We start from the raw sequence: 25,850 nt of genomic DNA, 5'->3' as shown, positions 1-25,850 counted from the left end.
GTAGCAGAGAAGCATCTAGCAGTGTCTCTATAGCCAGTTACAGAACAAGCATCACCTGGCGGTACATAGCTGGTTGCTTCTCCACCTCTCTTCTCTGGCCACTAAGTTGCTTTGTTAGGGGGGCACAGGGAGAGGGGGGGGTCAAATGGGAGACGATATGGAGTGGATTTTAACCAGGGTACAAGTTTACACTCCATTAACCCCTGCAGGATCTTGACCCAATGTCTAAGCTTCCTTTCTTTCTAATCTATATGTTAATGATCTGATCTCAGAGCAGCAAAACAGTTTTAATTTCCTTGTCAATTTTAGGTTTTCTCATGAACTTACTGTTATATGACATGTAGATAGAGCAGAAGGCTCCAGTGAGAAAGACTATGGAGTATGCCAGAAAGAACAACTAAAATTCATTTATGTTCAAACTATGTAGCTGTTTTTGAAGATCATGATCATGCTATACCCAATTAATGTTCTCTTGTTAGCCAGACTATAGAACAAGTTCATGACATTAATTATATGCGATTTTATGAGATAGGTAAGATTAATTATCAATTTAAATTCAAAAATATTGAAAACTTTGAGGACTTCATTGGTTGTTCATGTCTTTGGAATTGAGGCAGGAAGATGACAGGTCAAAACAGTGGCACTTTGAAACCTAGGAATTACATTGGACTACATTCCCTTTCATCAGTTGAACTAATCATAGATGTTCATGCTTCTGAGGCAGAGTGATGCCTTCTAGAAAAAAAGTCTCCTTTGGTTTCTTCCTACATCATCTTAACAAAGTATGGCCTGGTACATACCTTCCTTAATGTCCGGAGCGGCAGCAGACTTTTTTCCTCTGGAGGGAGGAAACAATGCGGCTTCCCTGCGGAGGAAAAAGAACCCAAGAAAAGCGGGTTCTTTTAAAGCTGCAGGGGTGGCATAACAAGTGCGCCATTGGTGTACTTGTTATGTAAGCGCCACACAGCAGTGTGCGCATGCCACGTGGTGCTTACATAACAATGGTGGCACCCCTGTACACAGGTCGCCGCCATTGTTATGGTGCAATGCTATTCTGGGTTTAGGGACCGTGCGGTTGCTGCGCAGTCTCCTAACCCTAGTATGGCACCAGCACGGTGCTTTTGCACCATATGTACTGTGTCAGAAATATTCTGAAAGATCTGGGATCATGTCATTCCTACCCACCTTCCATTAGGTTGCTGATTCTGTCATGGAATGTAAAAAGTGATCAGCTTAATCCATGTGCCTCAGAGTTTTGCATGTTATTGAAATGATGGGGGTTCTGCACTGTGAAGGCTTTTGTTTTGGAAACAAAATGCCTTTGGAATTTAAAGATCATATCACACATAGCTTCCATGCTAGTTCTGTTGATAACTAATGACTGCAATAGTTTAATCCAGTGCCATATTTTTCAGTGTGTTTTCACCTGTGAATGACTAGCTGGTTCAATTATTTTGATTCCTTAGCTATCTCTTAAAGTAGACACAAAGTCCGGGTTGGTTTATTGTCATCATTTGTGGGGACAGGGTGACTCCAGTATTTAATCTTGCAAAATATTATGGTTCAGTCATCCAAAAAAATTATCATCATGATGTGAAATCATTCTTTGTACCATGAAGTCCTGGTGTCAGAATTGGTATCAAAGTTATGGAGCTTGTTTGTAAATGTCTGATTAGTTTCTATAATTGTAGAAGATACAGGGCCTCCTTTCTGTCAGAACCAATCTCATGGATGACAAATGGCAATATGGGAGCATGCTTAGTCAGTGCTAGATTATCTTTGGACCAAAAAAAAAAATTGAAGTTGGGCCATCTTGGGAGTCTAAAGATATTACACATCGATATATTAAAGTTTTATGAAAGCTGCCTTTCCAGCTGCCTTTTAAAGTTCAGTTTTCCATTTTGTATATTAAAAAAAGAGTGGACAGGTTTAAAAAGCAGCACATCTAAGAAGGCTGGAAAGCATTTGTTTTTCACTTGCCTTTTCTTCCAGCCCAGCATTGTCTCAGTCTGACTGAGACATCCTTTTAGAAATTTACCAGGAGTTCTTTTTCACTGCCCAGCTTCTTATCTCATTGTTCTGTGACTGAACTCTCTGTGGCAAGCTGATGACTAGAAAATGCCCAGAGCAGCCTGATTTTTTTATTAGTTTATGTGGGAGAAAATACCCACTTTAGTGCCCCAACATTTCTGATCTTGCATCTCTTTCTTCACATGTTTTTAAAAAATCATTTCCAACAGTATTGTTAGTGGCCATCTAATGAGACCGAAATATGACCCCTAAAGGAGCAGATCTTTTGTGCTCCTATTAGGAGCCACAGCAGGAGGCATTCTTGGGACCGTGGCATGTGTTCACTGTGGCCCCAAGGCAATCGAGGAAAAAGCGGAATATAAATAAATCATTTATTATTACTATTATTATTATTATTATTATTATTATCATCATCATTATCATCATCATCATTATCATCATCATTCCTGCCCATCTGCTTTGCTCCTAAATCATTCCTGAGAGATTGTTATCTAACCTCTGAAGTAGGAGCATTCTCCGCCCTCTGAGGCAGTCTGCTCAACTCTTAAACAGCTCTACTGTCAATAAGTCCTTACTCATGTTTATCTGGGATCTCTTTTCTTGTAATTTGAATCCAACGGTTTGTATTCTAGTTTCTGGAGCAATGAAAAACAACCATGCCCTAGTTTTTGCATAACATCCTTTCAAATATTTAAAGATGGCTATCACATTACCACTTAGTTTTCTCTTCTCCAAGCTAAAAATTCCATTTCCCTAAGCTGCCCCTCATAGGACTTGGCTTCCAAATCATTTATCATCTTAATCATCTTCCTGTGGACATGTTTAAGCTTGTCAATATACTTCTTGAACTGTGGTGCCCAAAGCTTGACACATGTTTTGACCAAAGCAGAATAGAGTGGAACATTGTACTCTTTGTGATGAAGCTACTGTATCACACTGTATCACACAGTTGACTCATGTTTAGCTTATGGTCTACTAAGGTCCCTCAGATCCTTTTTGCTTATACTCTTGCCAAGTCCAGTATCACACATCCTATAGTTCTGTATTTCATTTTTCCTGTCTAAGTGTAATATCTTATATTCATCCTTGTTTACACTTTGTTAGTTGGGCCCAGCTCTCCAATCTGTTAAGGTCATCTTGCCCTCTGGGGTATTAGCTAACCTTCTAATTTGGTAACATCTGCAGATTTGATAAATACACTCTATATTCCATCATTCATATCATTTATAAGTGTTGAACAAACCAAACAAAGTCCCTGTAACAAAAGAACCACAAAACAGACAACCAACCAAAACCAAAGGTTCTGAAGAGAATATGACCCTGAGAATGAAAATGTTGTCTATAAGGGTAGTTTTACCCCACAAAGATAAGTAAAAATTGAATCAAATGAAATAGCACTGTAAAATTCTCCTAATCAGGGGAAATGCCCCTGGTTAAATACCAAATAGACAATATAAGGGTGAGAAATAACACAGTAGTTTATATGGGCAATTATAAAAAGGTTTAAAAATGGAAAAATAAAGGCCAAACGCGTTTCGGCCAAAGCCTTCCTCTACATCCACAACACTCCACCTATCTACCAAGCATTTAACTTTATCAGAAACATACATTATTGATCAAAGTAAGAAGAGAAGGCACAGTACCAAACCTCAGTTCCAAAGTAATGTGCTATATGCACCATATGTGCTACATATTGCACTGAATTCTGTTCCCCCCTTTTGGTTTAATTCAAGTCTTCAGATGTTATCAACGACATATCATTCATATGCTGTCCCCTCAAGATCTCTCCCTAGACTCAGACTTCACGGTGACTGCTGTCCTGGAAAAGTGGCTGTGTAATGGGTCCAGTGTGGTAAAATGTAACCAGTATTCTCTTCCAGTGCTTAAATATAAGATGTCAGACACACCAGTAGAAAATAAAAACAGTAAATATTTATTATATAACAAATGAGTTATATGGACTCCCTGAAATCTAGACTCCCTGAAATCTGTCCACACTACCTGCTCCCAAAAATCTATTCAGATCTTATCAATTCCTCACTTCCTAGTTGGCCTTCACTCTCTCTCTCTCTCTGACTGCCCTTGCAAACAAAGCTTTAGGTTGTATTCTTTTCTACCGTAGGTCCCCTTTGACAGCAGTCCATGAGCTGTGATTGGCTGGTTCTTCCCAGATTTGGCTGGCTTCTCATTTCACTTTCTCCATTTCCAGACACTGCTTCCATCACCACCTGTGAAATCATTTTTTTTTTTGCTTCTGTTCTTTATTGTTATTATTGAGATTAAAGTATTGATAATGTGATACTACCATATAAGATGTAATCAGAGCCAGAAATGTAAAGGAGGATATTATGGCCCCACTACATCTTGGCAAGGATGTATACTGAGTGTGAGACAAGACACGTGGATTCCTTGTGCCTTCTTCAGTGTCAATTCAAAACTGCACCAAATAACATTGTGTGTATTTGAATGGGTTAATAAAGGGTCACTATAAGCTGGAAAGGACTTGAAGGCACACAACAGCAACAACAACAACAATTCCAGATATCATAAAAAGATTTGAGAAAGACAGAATGAATATAATTTGTTCATGATCTTTATGGGGGCTATCAGTATGATGAACTTTGTCCTTTCATCAATCACTTCCTGTGGCAGTTTTCCTGGTTGTGAGGATCCTAAGTGGGGTTTTCAGTTCCTTTCCTTGTTTTTGCAGCGAATCATCTCAAAGACTGCATTTCACCTTCTCAACTACTTTCTTTGGAGTCTCCAGAATCCTGTTTGTTTATAATGATCTCTGTTTCTTAAAGCAGTTTGCACTTTGCAGTTTTCTCCATGACATTATAATCTTTTTATGTAACTGTATCTGTTACATTTGCTATCTTACAAGATATCACTCTAATGCCATACCCTTAGGACAGACTATGCTTATCAATGATTTCCTTGCTGAGAATTATTTGAAATACACAAATACTCCATACAGTTGTCTTTCTCTCTCTGTTGTCAGCATTTTTAAAATATTTAATATATATGAAAATTTGTAATATTCCTCTCACTGGAATATTTCCCATGCTTTTAAAAATGCAGACTTTGTGCAGCTTTTACCAGGATTATCAGATGATCAGATGATTTTATAAAGCCTCCATCCTCAAAGGAAAAAAAACCCTTCTGGATTTCATAAATAATTTGAATATTGCATGATATGTTGCACAGCTTTAAAGGTTTTACATTTGTAGTTTTCCTTATTTTTCATAGATGCCTGTATATTATTATCCATCTGGTCAATACCCTACCTCAGCAACTCAGCAGTACAGACCCATGGCCTCAGTTCAATACAATGCACAACGAAGTCCACAAATGCCACAGAGTGCACAACAAACAGGTATTTGCATCTATTATTTGATTTGCTTTGTTATGGGTCTGGATGAATTCATATGTGCAGTAGCAGTCTAGTCCTGCATGATGGAGACTGGGGAAACAGTCTTGGTTACCAAATTATACTGTTAATATCACACATGCAGTCTTGAACCCCAGCCTAAGAAAGTTCTGAGCTACTTTGGCTCCTAAAAACAAAATACTACAAGGAAATCTGTGCAAGTTATATCCTTCCCCATAGACTCTTCTGCCAGAGCTGAAGTAGGCTCGTTTGTTCAGGATCAAAGTAAGAATTAGAAATATATATTGGCCTACAATGGAAAGATCTTCCACTCTTTTCTAAGGATGTAGTCAAGGAAATGTATTCCCTTTCTTACTCAAAGGGACATACTGCCTCTTATTTGTTCTTTGCCTTCAGTAGCAGTGTTATAAATTCATATAGTGTGTTCCCTTTGTAAAAGTTTAGCATATCAGAGATGCTCCATTTCAAAATGTTGAGTGATCAAAAGGGGTTTCATATCTTTCGCCCTGTTAGGCACTGTGAACCTGTATGTCATCCAAGCATCCATCCTTTAAAATGCTAGATTAAAACTAGGACCAAAAGTAAATTACTAGAACTGTGCATGTGTTCGTGATGTGTGTGCATCGTTCTTTCCTGAGGTGTTTGAATTTGTTCCAAATAGGGACCAACAGAGAAAGCAATGAGAAATTATTTCAGTCTAGAGACCTGAAACTTTAAAATACTGAGACATATGCCCAAAATACTTGTGCATGCCTTGTTAATGCCTTGCTATTTTCCAGTCTTTCTGATGAGTTAGTCATCATGAGCACAGCAGGAAATGGGACTCTGTGGTATCTGTGTGGTATGCTTTTGGTGTAAATCCCTGAAGCAATGTACAGTTGGAAGGGGGGCCGTTACACTGTAAGAGAGTGAGTAGCAGGTCTCACAGTGAACCGGTCTCTTTTCCTACTGTGGCATGTCACTCCCGATTGCAGTCAACAAATGCAGAATAAATTTTCTGATATGTGCTGGTTTGTTTGCACTGATTTGTGAGCTGTACTTTGCTTGACTATTAAAGATGGCTTGGGCACAAATGATAAAGGGGAATCAATTCCCAATTGATAGCTGTCCAATTGTAACATGTAGATACATCTTAATTCATTGGCATGGACATCAGTCCATTTCAAACAGTATGTTATTCTGTGGTTTCAGCTGTTATTTTTTAAACAAGGAGTTTAATGAGGAATCTAAAGTATCTGTTCCACAGAGTTTTTAATACACAGGGCTTGTAAACTGCAAGCCTACTGGAACCTAAATTTTCCAAGATGTTGAGGAGGACCTTTAAGGTATGGGTTTTCCTGTCCATCTCTACATGTTTGATCTATAATGGAGATGGAATTGTCATTCTTTCATCATCATCATAGTCAGATTTATTTGGGGGGGAGCTCGACAGACCGCCCCTTTCCTAGTGGGGCCAGGTCCGTGACAAATTCACACCATGGCCCCGATCTGGCCTTTTGAGGGTGCAAAAAGAAGCTGCAAAAAACATCTCCTTTTCATGTTTTTCGAAAGGGTGCCATAGCCGCAGCGGAGCAGTGCGTGGCATCATGGCACCCCGGGGGCAGAGTCAGGGTATGCATTATCTGGACACAATACCCTGACTCCAGCCCCAGGCCAGCCTTTCAGGCCAGTCTGTACAGGGCCTTAGGCACAATGTCCATTACAAAATGTTACAAAAGCACTGCAGGAAAATTGTAAAAATACAATGTGCTACCAGCATGCTTACAGGACAAGTGATATAATACAAGGAAAACACACACAAAAAAAATTAAAAATTACAAGGCAACAATAAGGCTGCAACAACTGGTCCCCTTTACAGTCCACTGCTGGTGATTTTAGAAATTTGCAGCAGATCTTTTGGGCTGCTACTGGGAAGGTAGACACCTTAAGTGTAATCGATTTGGAATGGTCTGCCAACAGACCGCAAATAATATTATGTAAGCAAGCTGGTAGCATGTTGTATTTTTACAATTTTCCTGCAGTACTGTTGTAACATTTTGTAATGGGCATTGTGCCAAAGACAAATAAACATGATGATGATGATGATGATGATGATGATGATGATGATGATGATTCTTTCATCACAAAACTAGCTGAACAAACATAATTATTTTTTGCTTTCTTGATTTCCTAAGGAATTAAGAATGCTTTTCTGCCATTTGGGGTTTGTCTGTTTTAGTAGTTTCTATACTCAGTCATATTAATTTTGACGGGCATGATTGGTTATGATTAATAGGATTCTTTTCATATCTTTTATTGAAGGAAGTAGTTCATTTACTCAAGAGTAATGTCTCATTTTGCTTCACCTGCTTCAACAGCAAACATTCCATATTAATTTCTAATTTACATTAAGTCTTTCAACCTAAATGCAAAATATATTGTAGGAAATTATCTTCTTTTCTTCTGTGATGCTTAATCCCCATTTAACCTATCAGTTAAATTGTGCTTCAGTAACGTGGAAATTACACAGAAGGCAGTATATATGGTTCGATCTGAACTATGCTAATTTGGTTTGAGAAGTGATTTCATTATAAGGGAGTCTTTCTCATTGCCCAGGTGATATGTTGTATTTTAACTAATAGGTTGTATTTTAGTAGGTGGTTATTCTGTGAGACATCAATCACCTGTGTGCTTCAGGAACTTGTACCCACTCTTTTCCTGTGTTTGAAAGACAATTTCCTGGTCCATAAATGTTGGCTTCTTGAATTTTGAAGATTTCAGCCACATTCTGCTGCAGTGTCATTCTTCTATTTCTTCCATGTATAATTACCTCTTTTTATTTTACACATCATGTATTTCATAATTAGTTGCTTTCCAGGATATCCATATCTTTGAATAAGAACATAAGATGGTATCTTTTAGTAAGCCAATACTTTGGGGGAATCTGTCCTATCTCTGAGTTAGATAATGTGTGCAGCAGTGGTATCCAAGAAATGCGACACAAATAAATCATTGTGAATTTTGCTTGGACCTTATTTGGGAGCTCTGTGTCCTAACAAACACTGTGCCTTCTGCCATGTTGTAATTTTTGCACCTGGCCCAGAGGAGTAGATTAGCCTTCAAGTTACCTTCCTTTTTACCAATATGTTACTTCCACAGTCTGGTAGAGGGAAAGTGGTTTAGAGGTTTATCTAAGCCTCCAAGCCACCTTACCTCCTAGCAAGCTGTGGATATGGGTTCTAGCCATTAGCAAAGGAACTCTCAGTGGCTGAAGCTACCCAACTACTGCCCATAAAAGCAAGAGGGAAATTATTTTGAATGCTTTTTATTTTATTTTATTTTGACTTTAAAAGGTTCAACTAACTAAAAAGAGTACAGAACTTCAGATTTGGCTCTTCATACAGAGCAGATGGTGATGATAGATGGTTCATATGTGTGTAAAGCCTATTCTTGTTAAGAGTAACCTTTCAATATGAATTGCTTCAGCATGGACTGGCAGTACTGGTACAGTTTACAAAAGTTTCAGATGTACTTACAGAGGTGTAAAAGAAAGATCTTTGCTCTGTCCAATAATTTGTGCAGTCTCAGACTCTCTCAGTGTGCTTGTTTGTAAATGCACATATATGTGTATATCAATGTACACTTCATATTTATGCATGCATATGAGATTTAAGCATACAAGTTTTAGATAGAAGCATATATGGCAACAAGACTTTAATACATGTATATTATATAAGAAGTGTTTGAAAACTGTGAAGATTGATTATTGTTCCTAAAGAGGTGTTCCTGTAGATTTAGTAACACTTGCTGTTGCTGTGGGATGTTGGAAAGTTAGGGAAAAAACTGCATCAGTGTTGCAAAACCTAATGGGAATTGATCCACTGCAGAATAGCTAATTCAGTGAAGGAGAATTTCTGAGCCTTAAGAGCTCAGAATTTCCCCTTCCCTAATTATTAGGGGGAGAAAGTTCACCTACATATTGCCGTTTTGGAAGCTTTCATCTCTCTTACACACTTGTGACAGCATATAGTTTTCCCACTGTGGGATATGGAGGTCAAGGAAAGCTCTGATACTAGCAATTTGTTTTTGCTGATGAGTAGAGCAATATTAATGACTTCTACAGCAATTGATGGGAGAAAAATGTCAGTATAGCATCCTTAATATGTGAGGGACTATGCATTTTCTCATGGCAGTTGTAGGAGAGCAATATGAAGTTAAAATAGCCCCAAGGCAGAAAGAAAAGATGAGCTCACCTAAAATAAGGTTACAGTCTAACAGCAATAAATCATCTTACAAGAAGGATGATAGTATCTGTGTGTGTGTGTGTGTGTGTGTGTGTGTGTGAATGTACACGCATGCCTTTAAAGGGTACAGCAAACCTGTACAAAGCAGACAGACTGGCTTGTAGAAGGTTCTGCTTCACAAAAGAGTCATAGACATTCCTATTTAAATTGTCTTTGAAAAATTTAGTTTTTTAAACAAGATTCCGTATTTTGGATTTTAAATCTATTTCCCCTCACACACACCCCATATGCAGGCTTGCCATACACAGACTTCTCACATGGTTGGCAAGCCTGGGAGGGCAAAATGGTGTATGCGCAGGAGTGGTGCCACCTTTGAAATCAACAGTATTTTAGGTCCCATAGTTTTTTCGCATAAGCGGCCGGGGGTGGTGGATCTGAAACAGATCCCCTGCATATACAAAGGGCCCATTGTAGCTCATTGTTGCAGCAATCTTTTAGCAATTAAAAGTATCTGTGGCACAATCACCATTATCAAGTGTCAATGAAAAGTCATGCTTTGTTTCTTTCCATTGCCATTTGGAGAACAGGAACTCCATTAGGCCTGTAATGGACCTTAATCAAAGCTGCAAGGATAGAATTGTAAAGAAGGAAGACCAGCACTGACTATATATTTGCAAATGCCAACTCCATTCAGAATGAAGCATTACATTAGTAAGAAGATGATATGTAGCTTCAGTTTCTAGTCAAGTTTAAAGGTTATATCATAACGGAAGTCTAGGAACGAAATATGTAGAACTCAAGCTGTAATCTGTAGACATGTATGATAACCATCTGAACTTCAATGAATGCTTATCTTGACAAACTACTAACATTTAAAAAGTGTTTTTCTTTGGCTGATTGTCATTTTGATTGTCAACATGGAGAGAAATCCAAACAGTATATCTGTTTCTGCTCTTGAGCACTATTACTTTTCCCCGCCTCATTTTTCATAATTCAGAACCAAAAATGTGTGCCAAGCCTTACATTCCCTACCTAGTTTTCTATATACCTTCATGTCTAAGATCTGAAGATGTTATTTATTTCTTCGATTGATCATTTATAAATTTCTTTCTTAAAAGTTCCCATCCCCATGCAAATGTATACTTTACAGGAGAAATGAAACAAGTATTCTCACAAGAATAATCCACCTCTTGTGTTTCCCACCAAAGCTTCAAGGATGAAGAGAATCTATGTTTTTTCTTCAAAAAAACAAAAACAAAAAACCATAGGTAGAAGACTGCCCATTGTAAATGTCAGAAAAATTATTTGTAATAAACTGCAGAAACAACACTCCTCACAAACATACAGTTTACACAGAGAAAGTATATCAGCAGCTAGAGTTGTCCAGCCTTCCTTTCATTTCAAATTGGAAATGCTACATACTGTAAATACTCATGTATAAGTCTGGAAATTTAAGTCAAAAATTTCACCCCAAAAACCTGTTGACTTATCCACGGGTCAGTGTAAGTATTGTACTTTAACTCTTATTTTAAAAAGGAATCATCATATGGCAAAAGGCAAAGTATAATCTCTCCTGGAATCACTGACCCCCTTCTATTCTGTCATCCATCCAGCCTTTAGTATGAGCACAAATATGCCTCTGGAACTTTGTAAGTTTTTTGGCATTGTTTTCCATTGCTTCATCCTGTTTAGATCCTTTGTTCATGCCTCTAAGTTTTATCCTCAACTTATCCATGAGTCAAGTCAAAATCCATAATTTTGGTCCCAAAACCTGCCATTGACTTATACATGAAGTCGCCGTATAGTCGAATATATATGGTAATTAGGAAAATGAAAGGCTGAGTATTTTACCAAGATCTACTTTACTTTTGAAGCCAAATTCCTCATTTGTATGTGTGTGTGTACTTCAGGCAGAGAACAGAAACAGGAGGCCAACTACTTCTCAGCAACAATGTTGCGGGGGAGTACAGCTGGTGAAGGGGGATTGTTGTGTCCTCAATTCCCATTCCACACTGAATGAAAACACCCACAGAGATATCAGGGGTCCCACTCGATACTGCTAATCCACATTCTCAATTCCTTTAAGTGCTATTACTCGCAGCTAGACTGATTTTCATTTTCCTTCCTTCTCTCGCTCTCTGTTTAAAAATTGGGGGTAGAGGTGTATTAGTTTGCTTCCCAGCATTTTAACATAATAAGTTACACTAAGCTCAATAGGGTTTGCTCAGTCTGAATAAGAATAAAGAAGATGGGATATATTAAAATAGGGGACACTGAATTCTCAGAGAGGGCAGTGCTGAAAGTCTCCATTCCATGCCTTCTCCAGAAATCAAATAAATCTTAATTTTTAAGGTAAATTTCAGTGGTGGTGAGAACCATGTCAATGTGTCACAGGAAGAATGTCTCTCAATTTTGAAAGAAAAGAAAGTAGGGGCAATTCGGAAATGAACACAATTACGTGGATGGCTATCACACCACAGAAGAACACAGTGCCCATCCCAAAGCCAAAGTAGTGTGAATGCAAAAGAAATTATCGTATGAATACATACCCTTCGTAGTCTAGAATTCAAATTAGCATCCCTGCACATGTGCAGTGAGGGCAGAATCGGATTGTGACCTTTTTACACTTCCGGCAGGGCTTGCCTCTGGTTCCCGTGGTTTTGCCTTGTTTCACGTTATTTGTTCATTCATTACCCTTTATTTCATGTTATCTAGGCAATTCACATTATTTGTTCATTCATTACCCCTTATTTCACGTTATTTAGGCAATTCACCAATTCAAAATCAGTCCAAAGCAACCTTGTACTTCGTTCGAGCATTGGACTATGACTCTAGAAGGCAGGGATCAAATCCCACTGAGTGAAGTGGTGCAAGTCACACTCTCTCAGCCTCCTCAGAAAATGGCAATGGCAAACTCCATCTGAATAAACCTGCCAAGAAAACCCTGTGACAGGGTTGCAAGAGAGAAAGAGAGAGCCAATCCCTTCCCTCCAGTTGGAGATGATGAGTTTGCAAAGGGAAAGAGCCGGAAAGGGCTGAGAGGAGGAGGGAGGGAGGCAGGCAGTGTGTGGGTGTCTCTATGGGGAGGGCTGCTTCATCCCCAAAACAGATCCAGAAGTACTCCGAGAGGCTGAGAGAAAAGCCCCCCACACCCGGAGGGAGGGAGGGAAAATTGCAGCCAGCAATGGAGCTTGGGAATAATAATAACAACTTTATTACGGCCAATTGGCCAGCACGATTACAAAATGAGCTTGGGAATTGTAGTCTGATTCTAAGGCAATCCAAAGGTGACTGAGACATGAATTCCATATCTGCCAAATTTGAATTGAGGGCAACTTTGGAATGGAACAGGATTTGTAAATTCTGTATTTCCCTGAATTTACACATCTCTCGGTTGACCCTGGATTGAGTTCAAACTGACCTAGCATTGATTACGTGTGATAACCTCTCGCGAAATAACGTGAATTCACATGATTGCATCCGGGATCACACTGCATTGACCTTCCAATTTCCCCCAGTTTCCCCCGTGTGCTTCTAAATAGACATACATAAGCTGCATCCACGCTGCAGAAATAGAGCAGCTTAACACCACTTTAATTGTGTTAGTTCAATCAAATTCTAAGATTTGCAGTATTGTGGAATATTTAGCCTTCTTTGTCAGAGAGCTCTGTTGCCACAACAAACTACAAATCCCAGGAGTCCACAGCATTAAACCATGGCAGATAAAGTGGTGGCAACCTGAATTTCTTCTACAGTGCAGATGCAAGCATAGATAGCTACACTTGCCCTTAAGCATCTTTCTGAGTTTTCACACACAACTTCAAACACCTTTAATTGTATAGGAAATCAAAACAAATCCTAAAGAAGTTCTCCTTCTCCAGTATCCCAGTTCTCCTGGACTCACAGACATCAGGATATAAGCCTCTTTGTATTTGGCTGGAGTTAAAAGTGTTAAAAGAGTGATAATTAATCTAACGAACCTTTATCCCCACTTGTCCTGAGAGCAGCTTGGAGGAGAAGCTAGAACGTACTGTCAAAAAGCTGTCAAAAAGGAGTGCAACAAAGTGACTTCAAGATAGATTGTGCTCAATGGGACCTAGCACATTAGAATGCTGACAATCCATCTAACACATATTGTTTGAAGATTTTCTAGATAGAAGCAAGGCGAAATAAGATGATAAGCAAGCCTGGTTGTACTTAATGGATCTCGATATTAATGACAGAAAAAGAGGGAGTTGCGGGCAAAGGAGGGAAAAGCACAAAGGTTTAAATTAATATTCAAATATGTACAGATGTATTGAGGAGTATATATGTATATGTATATGTATATATTTCAAACCATGGATGGCTGAATCCATGGATAAAAATCTGTGGATACAGATCAACTGTAGTGCTACCCTGAGGGTCACCAATTTAGACTAGAATTAGACTGTTTTAGGAAGCAGGAAGCACCCTTGTTTCTCCACGGCAGAGTCATCCCAAAGTTGCAGATGCTAAGAAAATGTCAAATAGATTGTCTGAGTGTTCTGACAACCACTATTACTAATGTTATTGTCGTTCACTTCTATCCCACATTTTGGGATCTGAAGCTAAAAGCATTTACAATGGCCTAATTAAAAATATGTAAACATGATTGTTTAAAAAAAGCAGTTTATTGCTTTAAAATGAACACCAACTAAAACAAAACAGTTTAAACAAAAATAACAACAATTAGTGAAATGGCATGCTATTAAAAGCCTTTGCAGTCAGAATCCTGTTGGAACAGAAAAGTTCTTGCTGATGAAAGGACAGCAATAATAATAATAATAATAATTTATTTGTATCCCGCCCCTCTGAGAACAATCAGGGCGGCTAACAAAGTTAAAAATACAGAACATATAAAATCCCTACTACCCTCCCCTCCTTAAAAAAGTATTAAATCCAATACAGTATTAAAAAGGCACAAAACAAACAAACAAAAAAACACACAAACAAACATACAAGTTAAAAACTGACCAAAAAGTCAGCAGCATCACACCTGCAAACAATCAGTGGGAGCAGCAGTATCTTTCCCAGACATTCTTCTAAGGCCGGGTTCTCTATTCTGGGAAGGCCTGCCGGAAGAGATCCGTCTTAACAGCCTTTTTAAAGCTGTCTAAGGATGTAAGTAGACGGATCTCATCCGGCAGGCCATTCCACAGTCTGGGGGTGACGATGGAAAATGCCCTCTGGGAGGTAGTCGAAAGCCTAGATTTTGTGGCTGAAGTAGGCAAAGAGATTGCTGAAGCCTTACACATAGTCTGTTGGGAAGTCTATTGTCTAATACTAAAGTCTATTGGGCAGGTCCTTCATAAGGTGCTGAGACACTGTATTAGTGCACTGAGATGCTTCCACCCAGCATGAACTCTGGTAATGTAAAGGGTGGCTCTCCATCAGAATTTTGTCCTAAAAGCCTATATCCTTCATAAATGCACTTAACTGGTTAATGAACAGAGTTAAGTGAACAAAGGAAGAATTAACAGCATGATTCTGCATTGTCTGAGCTGCTTTGATGCTACAACCTGAACCAAGAAGGTTTTCAGAGAGCAGTGGTTAAACAAAAGTGCTGAATAGAAATCTAAAAAGACTATAAAAGCTTTTGGATTGCTGTCCTGCTTTTGTGACTGGGATTTTATGAATTTATGAGCAGAAAATGTTGGCGTTAGAATTCATTACAGGGTTCCCAAGACCTAAAGTAGCTTATTCTTATTCAAATACACCCATGTTACTCAAACGCATTATGTCCCTCTTTTTAAAATAATCTCTGCTTTTTTCCTGAGAGCAGAGGACAATTGACTGCTTACAAATAGTATCTTTGTCAATAGGTTGCAATTACGTGGCACAGATACATATTTAAAACATCCATGGTTTCTTTCATGACAGGTTTTGTGGATATATTGCAAATACCAAATGTTTGTTGCAATTGAAGGGTAGAGCATATAATAAAACACTATCTGTGTTTTATTAATGTAATGATGACATTTTTACCTAGTGCTCAGAAAGTATAAAGGTTATTGCATTCATAGTTTTGTTCAAAAATAGGCTTTCAAATGTATTCTGTCTAAAGCATGTAAATGTGCTTAACCAGAATGGCTTAAACAGAATAACAACAAAATCCTTCCTTTAAGCATGTTTTGTCATGCAAGTGTTTACAGTCTTAATTCTGTTAGGCTTTAAAATCAGCTTGTGTGTATGTAAGTTTGTGTACCCAAGTGTGCAGTTATCAGTGCTTAACTTCTCATATGAAAAATGTTGAGATGGGATTCTTTTTTGCCATAGTGCTCTTTGACAGGGAATCACTGCTAATTCAAGATGCAGGAGTCAAGCTTTCATTATTCAGTGCTGAAAGAAATACTCTCCATATATAGTCCCAAAGCAGCTGGTCAAATTGTAGTTTAGATCTCCCAAGAAGAAACTCTTAATAGTAGACCTTGGTTCATCTTAAGCAAGTCATCTCTTTTTATAGCAGACAGACATGTATCAGTTGTCAAAATGTTATACTGGGACACAGTGGCTACTGTCATCTATGTTACTTTTTAAAAAATTATCCAATACCTATTTTTCAGAGTATTGAAATGAGGCCTGTCTTCATTTTAACTTATAGCCTATCCAAAGAATGCAGTCTTCAGTAGTGGTTGGTTGTTGTGTTAAGGAAAAAAGATTGGCACATCAGATACTATCTGTGTAATTGGTCTGCACTGCAAGTATGGAATGTCATAGCCAGCATGGTGTAGTGGTTTGAGCATTGGACTAGGGCACTGGGAAACCCATGTTCAAATCCTGGCTTGGCCATGGAAACCCATTGGGCAACCTTGGGCAAGTTATACCTTTCAGCCTCAGAGGATGGCAATGACAAACTCCCCTGAAGAAACTTGCCAAGAAAACACCATGATAGGCTAATGCCTTAGAGTCACCATAAGCTGGGAATGATTTTAAAGCAAACAACAACAAATAGTAGAACCCTTTCCTTTATTGAAGCTTACTTTTCTATGATGAAGGACTGTTTATAAGAAACTGGGGTGGTGGGGTGCAATAACAACTGTGTGCTGTAAATGATAAGCCCTCCTTTGCAACTCCATTTCAATTGCATGAAAATCATTTCAGGCAACTATGAGTTTAACATTAAAGGAAGTATTTAAATTAAACTTTATTTTAAAACTTTTCCCATATGATTGAAATTTACAGGGTCTGGAATTCAAATTTGCATTGGTAGAATGTATATTTATCTCAAAAAGTTTCATTTTCATTTCTGTTTTACTATAATACTCATAGGATGAAAGGAAACTTCACTGTCATTGGCAAACAACAACAACAGTATTTTGGTTTCACAACTTTGCAGTGGAATCATTTTGGAGAAACTAGTATGTGTGGCTATGTGTTTGTCATTATGCCCAAATTTTAGGAACATATTCTGAACAGAGGTTCACTAGAAACATCCCTGGCCAAAAAAACAAAATATTAAAAATTAAACCCCAGTAATCTTATAGATTTCTGTTTCTAAAAGTCACCTTGGCTTTGTTTATTGCAATTGGATGTACTATGGCTTATCCCATTGCTATACAAACAGTTTTTAAAAATGAAGAACTTGAGCCAATATTAAATTGTGCTCTTTCTTCCTGATCCCTACCTAACATAAAGATACTGCTCAGCTGGAAATGCATTAGGTTTCTTATTTCTACTACAGTGCAGCCCACTGAGTAAATATAGACTACTGTGATTTATTGAGGAAGCAGGTGTGAGCATGTGAAAAGAATGGTTTGCCTCAGAGAGATACTTGTAATTGACTAGTAAAATGGCATATGTGGCATTTTCCAGACAAGTTGCAATTAATCAACTTGTATTTGCCTCATGTTCGGGGAGAGAGTGAGAAATAGTCCTGGCATCCAGCTGATAGAGTTTGAATATATATTTCTACCCAGCCCTTCTAATACATATACATAAACATCACTCACAGTGGTTTCTATCAATTAAAATCAAAATAATAAAACAACATTTTTAGGCAAATACAAGTGTGGCAGGCAGAGTAGATAAAAATAAACAAATCTCATATAAAAACATTACTGCCAGTCAGGACAAACACTTATTGAAAGTACAAAAAAGGACATGTTTAGGAAGTAGCAGGAGATTCCTTAAAGACAGAGCCATTAAGAAGGACCAGTCTCTTGTCCTTATGATTCCATCATAAGAAGAATTTGGAGAAGGGCTTCTCCACCAGATCTTATGTGGGTAGGAAAGAAGTGTATTTTAGTAAACTCTGCTACTTTGTAGTATTGCATTAAGAAAACAATCTAGTCAATTCACCCTAGCTAGCCTAGTCAGTTCACCCTAAACCTGGACTACAGTAGTTTGGGGTGAACTGAGTAGGCTAGATTAGGCTGTCAGGCACTTACAGGTCTTCTTTAGCAGGAAAATAATTTGCCCAATGTTATATGTGCCTCTGCTTGGCATATGGAAAGGCTTGATTCTGTGATCAGACTGCTAGCACTGTGTTTTCTCAGTGTTTTTTTAGGATAGGACACTTGGATAATGAAAATTTTGAATCCAACATGACAGGCAAGTTTAGCTTGATTTGTCCAACATGATTTGGTTTGATGTCTCCTTTGCAAAACCTAAGGTAGCCTACAGCATAGGTCATCTATGCAGAGGCCACCAAAACATCAGTGCTCACTCCCCTCATCCAAAGTAGGCCTGGGTCATCTTTATCAACCTTCATGCTTTTTACAATGTTGGGGAAAGGGACTGCTGAAACACAAAGCTGAGCTAACAGGTGAGGTGGCCACATGGATGTTTATTTTCATGCAAAATAGTTACATTTACCACTTGGTAAATTACAACTACATTTTATCATGATGGTAGAAGCTCAGATCCTCAGGGTTGGTCATGGAAAAGTTGCAGCCACTGTGTAGATCTGTGGAACTGTCTGAGTAAAAGTACTCCGCTGCAGTGCTAAGATATGTTCTGCAATATTGTACAAAACCCTAGTACTTATGGTATTTGTTACACTAGATCAGGATCACCACAGGGAATAAAACAAGTCATTGTGCATGTGGGGCATTTGTTTGGCTGTTAACAGGGTGGCCTTTCGAATCAACACAGTGTGCTTTGCTCAGAAATACCCTGATCACAAAAAAAATGTGACAGTAAAATTATATACATGAAATATCTATTTGAAAACATAGTATAGAATAGTATCTACTACATAATTTTGCCGCTCACTGTATTTATCCATGTATCTAGTCTTATTTGTACAGATATATTAGTCTTGAAAACGACTATATTTGAGAAAGACTATCTTCTATATTTAAAGGCTATTATGCTTAGAGACATATTGAAAAAGAATTATGCCATGTACAGAAGAGTGTATCTCTTACAAATAAAGCAAATTGGCTTTGAAAATCAAATACATCAGCTCACCACATTGTGATGTGTAGGCATCTACTGATGGATTTCTTGGCCTCTATGACTTAAACACTAGTAGAGACAGCACTCTGCTTCAGAAATCCTGCCCTCAGCTCATGGAATGTTAAGCTTTAATAGGCTAACTCAAAACAGAGAGCATTCTTAATGCTAGGTTTCAGAACCAGTTTCTCCACCAAGCAAAAATACTTTAAAAAAGTCACACATGAAAAAAGGGGGCGGTGAGAATAATGGAGGCAGGTTTAGAGTGTTAAAAGGGACCATTGTATTCTCAAACAGAGAACCAAAGTTTATGGCTCTGCTTTTATTGCCTTGCTTCTTCCTAAAGAGCCTGGGAGAATTGAGGGGGGATCATTGTTGTTGTTAACTGCCTTCAAATACGCCCGACTCATAGCAAATCTGTGGATGATACATCTCCAAGACATCCTATCCTCCACTGCTCTGCTTAGGTCCTACACTTTCAGACCCGTGGCCTCCCTGATTAAGTCTAGCCATCTTTATGTGGTGTTCCTCTTTCTACTGCCTTCTACCTGGCTCAGCATTATTGTTTTTTCTAATGACTCATGGCGTCCCATGATGTGGCTAAAGTACCACAGTCTCAGTTTTGTCATCTTGGCTTCCAGGGAGAGTTCAGGCTTAGTATGTTCTAGGACCCATTTGTTTGGCTTTTGGACTGTCCACACTATCGTCAGCACTTTCCTCCAGCACCACATCTCAAAAGAGTTGATTTTCTTTTTATCCACTTTCTTCAGTGTCCAGCTCTCACATCCTTACATGGTGATAAGGCTTGGACGATCCTCAGTTGTATATCTTTGCACTTTAGGATCTTGTTTAGGTCTTTCATAACTGCCCTTCTCAAACCTAGTCTTCTTCTGATTTCTTGACTGCAGTCTCTGCTCTGATCAATATTTGATCCAAGGTATTGAAAATCTTTGACTATTTCGATTTCTTCATTATACAGGCAGAATTTATGTAGCTCCTCTTTGGTCATTATTTTTGTTTTCTTTTTGTTCAGTAATAAGCCTGCCTTTGCACTTTCTTCTTTAACTTTCCTTATTAATTGTTCCAAGTGTCTGATATTTTCTGCTAGTAGCATGGTGTCACCTGCATATCTTAGACTGTTGATGTTCCTTCCTCCTATCTTTACTGCTCCTTCTTCTGAGTCTAAACCTTTGCCTGAGAAGAAACTTGAGTTTCAAAAGATAGCACTAAGATATTTGTGCATTTTAAGTTAGTGTAATGAGGATAGTAGTACAATATGAACTCTACAGTTTGTCAGAGAGTTAACACAGTGACACTGAATTATTAGAAGAGATCCTTGGAGACCTCATACCAATTCATCAACTTGGAGATGAGGCTGCACTAGACAAGACGCCCCCCCCCCAAAAAAAAAAAATCTACCGTATAATGATAGAAGCAGGAAGCATCCCCTGAAACTGGATGCTTGACACTTTGATTTTCTTTTAAAATGTCAGCATTTAATTTTTTATATTTGCATAATTACTCCCTTATTACTACAAGTAAAGCTTGGCAGAAACCATTAATCCTTGCTTTTGTTAATTGATCATTTAATTATTGACTTTGGAAAAATGATGCAGTGCTGTAGCATTGTAATATTCTATTATGAATTTAAACTAAATTATTTTTTTATGTTACAACTCATAGTAAAATAGCAGTGACCAGAAAAGTTCTGGGTTTGTTTTTTTTTTAAAATAAAACATAAAACAGCACTATGTTGTTAACAGGTTACAATGAAAATCATTTATAGTATTATAATCTTATAATACAAAAATTAAAATGATAGCATTACAGTTCTATACCATGACATCTCTATTCCGCACGAAATTGGGCTGGTGAATGTTGAGTTTTACCTTATTTGTGTAGATTAAAAATTATAATGTCGTTGGCTTATAGTACTATAGTGAACTTAGATTTTAAAAAGGCAGTGTTCTAGTGTTAACTGAAAGTCAGTTTTAAAACAACAGAAAGGGGATCATCCTGTGACAGCCTCGTAGCTATGCTTTAAATCTGTTTTTAACTATAGCTTTCTGTGGGTCTTTTGGGCTATGTGGCCATGTTCTAGAAGAGTTTATTCCTGACGTTTCTCCAGCATCTGTGGCTGACATCTTCAGAGAATGAAGATCCTCTGGCATGGATGCAAGCCATGAAAGCCTTTGACTTCACACTGCTTTTAACTTTTTTAAAGCATGTTTTTATACAACTACTACTACTACTACTACTATAACTACTACTACTTATTATTATTATTATTATTATTTCTTTTTAAACTTTTGTGTAATCAGATTTTAGTTTAATCTTACTCTGAATAAGTGAGGGAATTACAGAAACCTTGGCCTTGTGGATACTGTGGGTTAAAGTACCATGTTTCATTATCTCTGATAAAAAAAAACCAGAAAACAAATTCAGAATTCCTAGTAGATGTTATGATTCTGATAAAAATGCTACAGATTCTAAGACCAATCCTAAAACCACTGTTTAACCAAAATGTAGCAGGTTAGGCTGGTGTTTTGATAGATTAATTGCAAAACAACTGAAAGAATGGTGGTGCTTGTTAAAAAAATTTTACAGGTTGAGTATCCCTTAAAATCATCCACATGGCTGAGAGGATAACACTTTTGCTCTCTGATGGTTCAGTGTACACAAACCTCATGCACAAAATTATTACAAAATATTATGTATAAAATTGCATTCAAGGTATATGTATAAGGTGTATATGAAACATAAGTGAATTTCATGTCCCATCTAAAAGATATCTCACTATGTATATGCAAATATTCCCCAAACTCAAAAACTCTGAAATCCAAAACACTTCTGGTCCAAACATTTTGGACAAGGAAAACTCAACCTGTACTATCAAAATTTTGAATGGAATATGAGCACTATATTGAACGAATAAAAATCTCTAATCCTTCAGACCTTACATCGTTTTTGCTTGGTGAACATAATACCTAACCATGGTTTTTTTCCCCTGTAACCGTAATATTATGTAATTGGACTTACTATGTTGGACTTACTTCCAAGAAGACCTCTGTAAGATTGTGCTGTAAAAAGTGTTGGGAAATAGCAGCACATTGTGTCATGATTCTTTACACTCCCTTCTCCAGCATAGAATGAGGTATATAAGATTGTCAGTGCAAATACATTTTTCTGCTCAGGTGATGTAAGAGGATGAAAATTAAGACATTAAAAGAGGTTTCAATCCACTTTTATAACTGACTAACCATAAAAAACTCAATTGCTAGTATAAAACAAATCCTGTAAAATGTTTCTTTAAAAAAAAACACAAGAGACTAAGCATACTTTCCATATGAAAATGAAATAACAGATCAGCACATCAGAAGTGTGCTTTGCTTAATTTCATATTATGATGCACTACAAATTACACAAATACAAGTCCCCAGAGCTACCCAAATATAAAAGGGGAAGATAACATATTTGTCCTGGCAAATGATCAAAATGCTGACAATGACAGCTGTGATTTATTGTGGCAATTCAAATACACTTTAAAAGTATATTAGCTTTGCCTCTGCCCACAAAGGGCACATTTTAGTAGGGCCGACTACTCTGGTGATAAATTACATACCAGATCCTAGTGAAGGCAATTGCCACATCAGATGCCCAAAGGGCCCAAATTACTGTGGAAATGTGGCTTTCATGATAATATCTCACATGTCGTGGCATCCAGAATACACAAAGAAAAATCTGGTGTTCTTTGCAGGCAGGAAAGGAAGATAACATTATGACTAGGACTGCATCGCTATAGTGACTTTTTCACAGTTGGAATAGTTTACAAATGGCTTCTGGAATTAAGCAGGACCAAAGAGGTCACAGTCTGTGACCTACTGTTGAAAACAGAAAGAAGAAACATGGCTGTCATCCGATATTAGGAGCAAAATATACTATTGAATTTATACATATGTCCACTATGAATGTTTGTGTGTATGTATGTGTATGCTGTATATAATCAAATGGCCACTTGTGTTGAAAAAAAAGGGTGGGATGGCTAATTTCAGACTTAAGATGTAAGATTTTAGACAAAGGATATATCAGGCTGAAAACTGAACCTGATTAAATACCAAATTTTAGCTCAAGTTGCGTCCAGAGATATTGGCACTTAGAATAATGAAATTGTACATTACTACAGAATATTTGGCTGTAAATTAGAAACATAACTTCAGTGTTAATCAAGAAGTTAGTAAACATTATCTCCCCATGTCCTCTACCTAGTTTTTCCTTTTCTGCCTGTATATTCTTTCTACCTGCATCATAACATGCAAGTCAAAACATACAAAAGAAGTATAAACCATAGACAATGTACTTTGGGGGGGAGACAAAATTTTGATGTCGTTGTTTCCACATAGGACTAAATCCAACCTTCCAATAGCGATCACAGGAGAATTGTCCATGTTTCCACATAAACATACACATGCATGCATGCACACACACGTACCCTTACAGTCCCTATGCCATCCGAAAACCATTTCCAGCAGGTTTCCCAGCCCTCAAACTCCAGTTTTTGTTATGCAATGAGCAGAGGTTGCAGGGGGCAAGGAGATTGACCTCTCTATGGCGGGTTATAGACCGCCGCTTTGAGGCGGTCTGCCGCCGCCGCCGCCGCTTGCTCCGTGCGGGAGCCGCAGCAGCCACACCGCGCGGCTCCCGTGCGGAGCAAAAAAGGAGCTCCAAAATGGAGCTCCTTCTTGCGGCGCCTCTGTGACGTCGCGAGGCACCACTGGCGCATTCGCGACATCATAGGCGCCGCGACACGTCTGGACGCTATGCGTCCGATACGTAAACATGGCGGCCCCCATGTGGAAGGGGCACTGCCACGTTGTACGTATGGAATACATACTAGGGTTAGGGGTGTGTGGAAGCACCGCCCCTTCCTAACCTAATACGTATTCCATACGTATTTTTTGGCGGTCTGTAACCCGCCCAGGTTACACTGGATTTCTCATTCATCAGTGGAATATCCCATTTGGATACTGCTCATAGTTCTGGATTTCTCAATATCCTTATGAAACCACAACTTGTCCCAATGAATTCAGTGGGACTTACCTCTGAGTATACGTGCCTAGAGTATACAGTGGACCCTTGTTATACACTTGGGTTTGGTTCCAAGATCCCCCGTGGATAGCAAAATCCGTGGATGCTCAAGTCCCATTAAATATAATGACATCGCAAAATGGTATCCCTTATAAAAATTGGAAAATTGAGGTTTGATATTTGAAATGTATACTTTTTTTGAACATTTTCAAACCATGTGTATTAAAAATCCATGTATAAGAAGGGCTGACTGTATTATTAATGAGTTCTTGTTGGGCTCAGTACTTTGGACACATTATTGGACTTCAGTCAACTGATTTGATAATGAAGTTCTTGATTTAGAATGCTGCAAGCAGAAGTAAATGTGGCTGCTTGTTCTTGCAGTATTTTGCCTCAGTGAAGGGCTCACATTTTTAAAACATTAATGTTTCTTTTCAAAATCATGTGGCAGCCTTGAGTTTCATTTTATACAAAAGGCACTGCTGAGGTGTAGCGTAATACTGAAAGGGTTTTTTTAAAAAATACCACAAGGATATCTTGAAGGATAGAAACAGAAGGATACCTCAAGGAGTATAAAGCCAGAGAACAGCAGGAGCAAGGTTACATTTCAATAGGAAACCATTTTCCAATATCGAGACATTCTCAAAGCTGAGGTGTTTTTTGAAAATGCTTTTTGTATGAGGGAAGAATAGATTAAGTACTTTCTTGCACCAAGGAAGTGATTCCCTAGTTTGAATTCATATTTCTTCATTCATTTATTTTCTATTTAAATGGCTACTATTGTGTCAAATGAAAGCTCTCTTGAGTTCTCTGTTCGGATAGCATAAAAAAAATCCAAGTGTGATCATTTATCTTTAATTTTTTTCAGCTATGCCCTGTTTCGTTTTCTTGTTAATAATACCACATCTCCTAGGAGCCATCCTTCATTCACTTTCCTCCCATAAGCCATAGGCTTGACCTTACCTGCTGTTCCCTTGGAGAGAAAAGAGAAAGAAAAACTTGAAATGTCAAACTACCTTAATTAAAAATTTGGTTGTAAAGATATATCTGTCATCAGAAGAATACTACTATTTGAATTTATTAAGTAAATAGTCAGAAATGTGCTTTACCTTGGCTTTTTTACACTGGTACCAACAGTGACAGTAAGAGATAGTTCAGACTTCTTTATCTTTTAACAGTATATCTTTTTCCTTTTGTAGAAACATAAACATTCCATCCTAGTATTTGGCATTTTCCATATTTTGCTTTGAGAAAGTCACTTAAGTAATAATTCATTTTGATAGCATTGTCTAAAATGCTTGGTGAACTGAGACTAAGTGAAAGTATGCCATTAAATGCATGTTGAGAAGAAGGGGATTGTGTGTTTTTGGGGTTGTGCATGTGGGTACCCATAGAGACTGGTTTTTCGTCCTCACATGAAGTTAGTTTTCCATTCTGCCTGTAATAAGAAAGTGTTCTGAGGTACTCATTAAATATATATGTATGTATGTACATATGTATATGTGGTGGCTAAGATGCCAGTTCTAATTATTGGAAGGTGCCACATGACAGAGTGAGTTCGGTTTAGTAATAAAGATGATCACAACTAGACAGTTGGTTACAACTAGACAGTTATGTCAAAGGGGAGCATTTACCCTTATCTTTACCTCTCTCTCCATGTGAGTGAGTGTGTGTGTGTAAGATGTTGTTGTTTCTATCGTCAG

At 38.0% G+C, this 25,850-nt stretch overlaps 1 protein-coding gene across 14 annotated transcripts in view; it reads left to right on the top strand.

Annotated features, from left to right (window-relative positions):
• Positions 1-25,850, top strand: part of ARPP21 (cAMP regulated phosphoprotein 21) — a 251,859-nt gene that overhangs the window by 210,813 nt on the left and 15,196 nt on the right. For all 14 annotated transcript variants that reach the window (XM_089532674.1, XM_089532679.1, XM_089532669.1 and 11 more), the window contains one exon: positions 5,281-5,407. In XM_089532674.1, coding sequence (XP_089388800.1) covers positions 5,281-5,407 — 127 coding nt within the window. The remainder of the gene's footprint in view (positions 1-5,280; positions 5,408-25,850) is intronic.

The sequence above is a fragment of the Sceloporus occidentalis genome, unplaced genomic scaffold (genome assembly GCF_023333645.1).
Source record: "Sceloporus occidentalis isolate IW3139 unplaced genomic scaffold, rSceOcc1.0.p SCAF_7, whole genome shotgun sequence".
In the NCBI taxonomy this organism is placed as follows: domain Eukaryota; kingdom Metazoa; phylum Chordata; class Lepidosauria; order Squamata; family Phrynosomatidae; genus Sceloporus; species Sceloporus occidentalis.
Note: the sequence above shows the minus strand (reverse complement) of the source record. Positions and strands in the feature narration are given on the sequence as shown.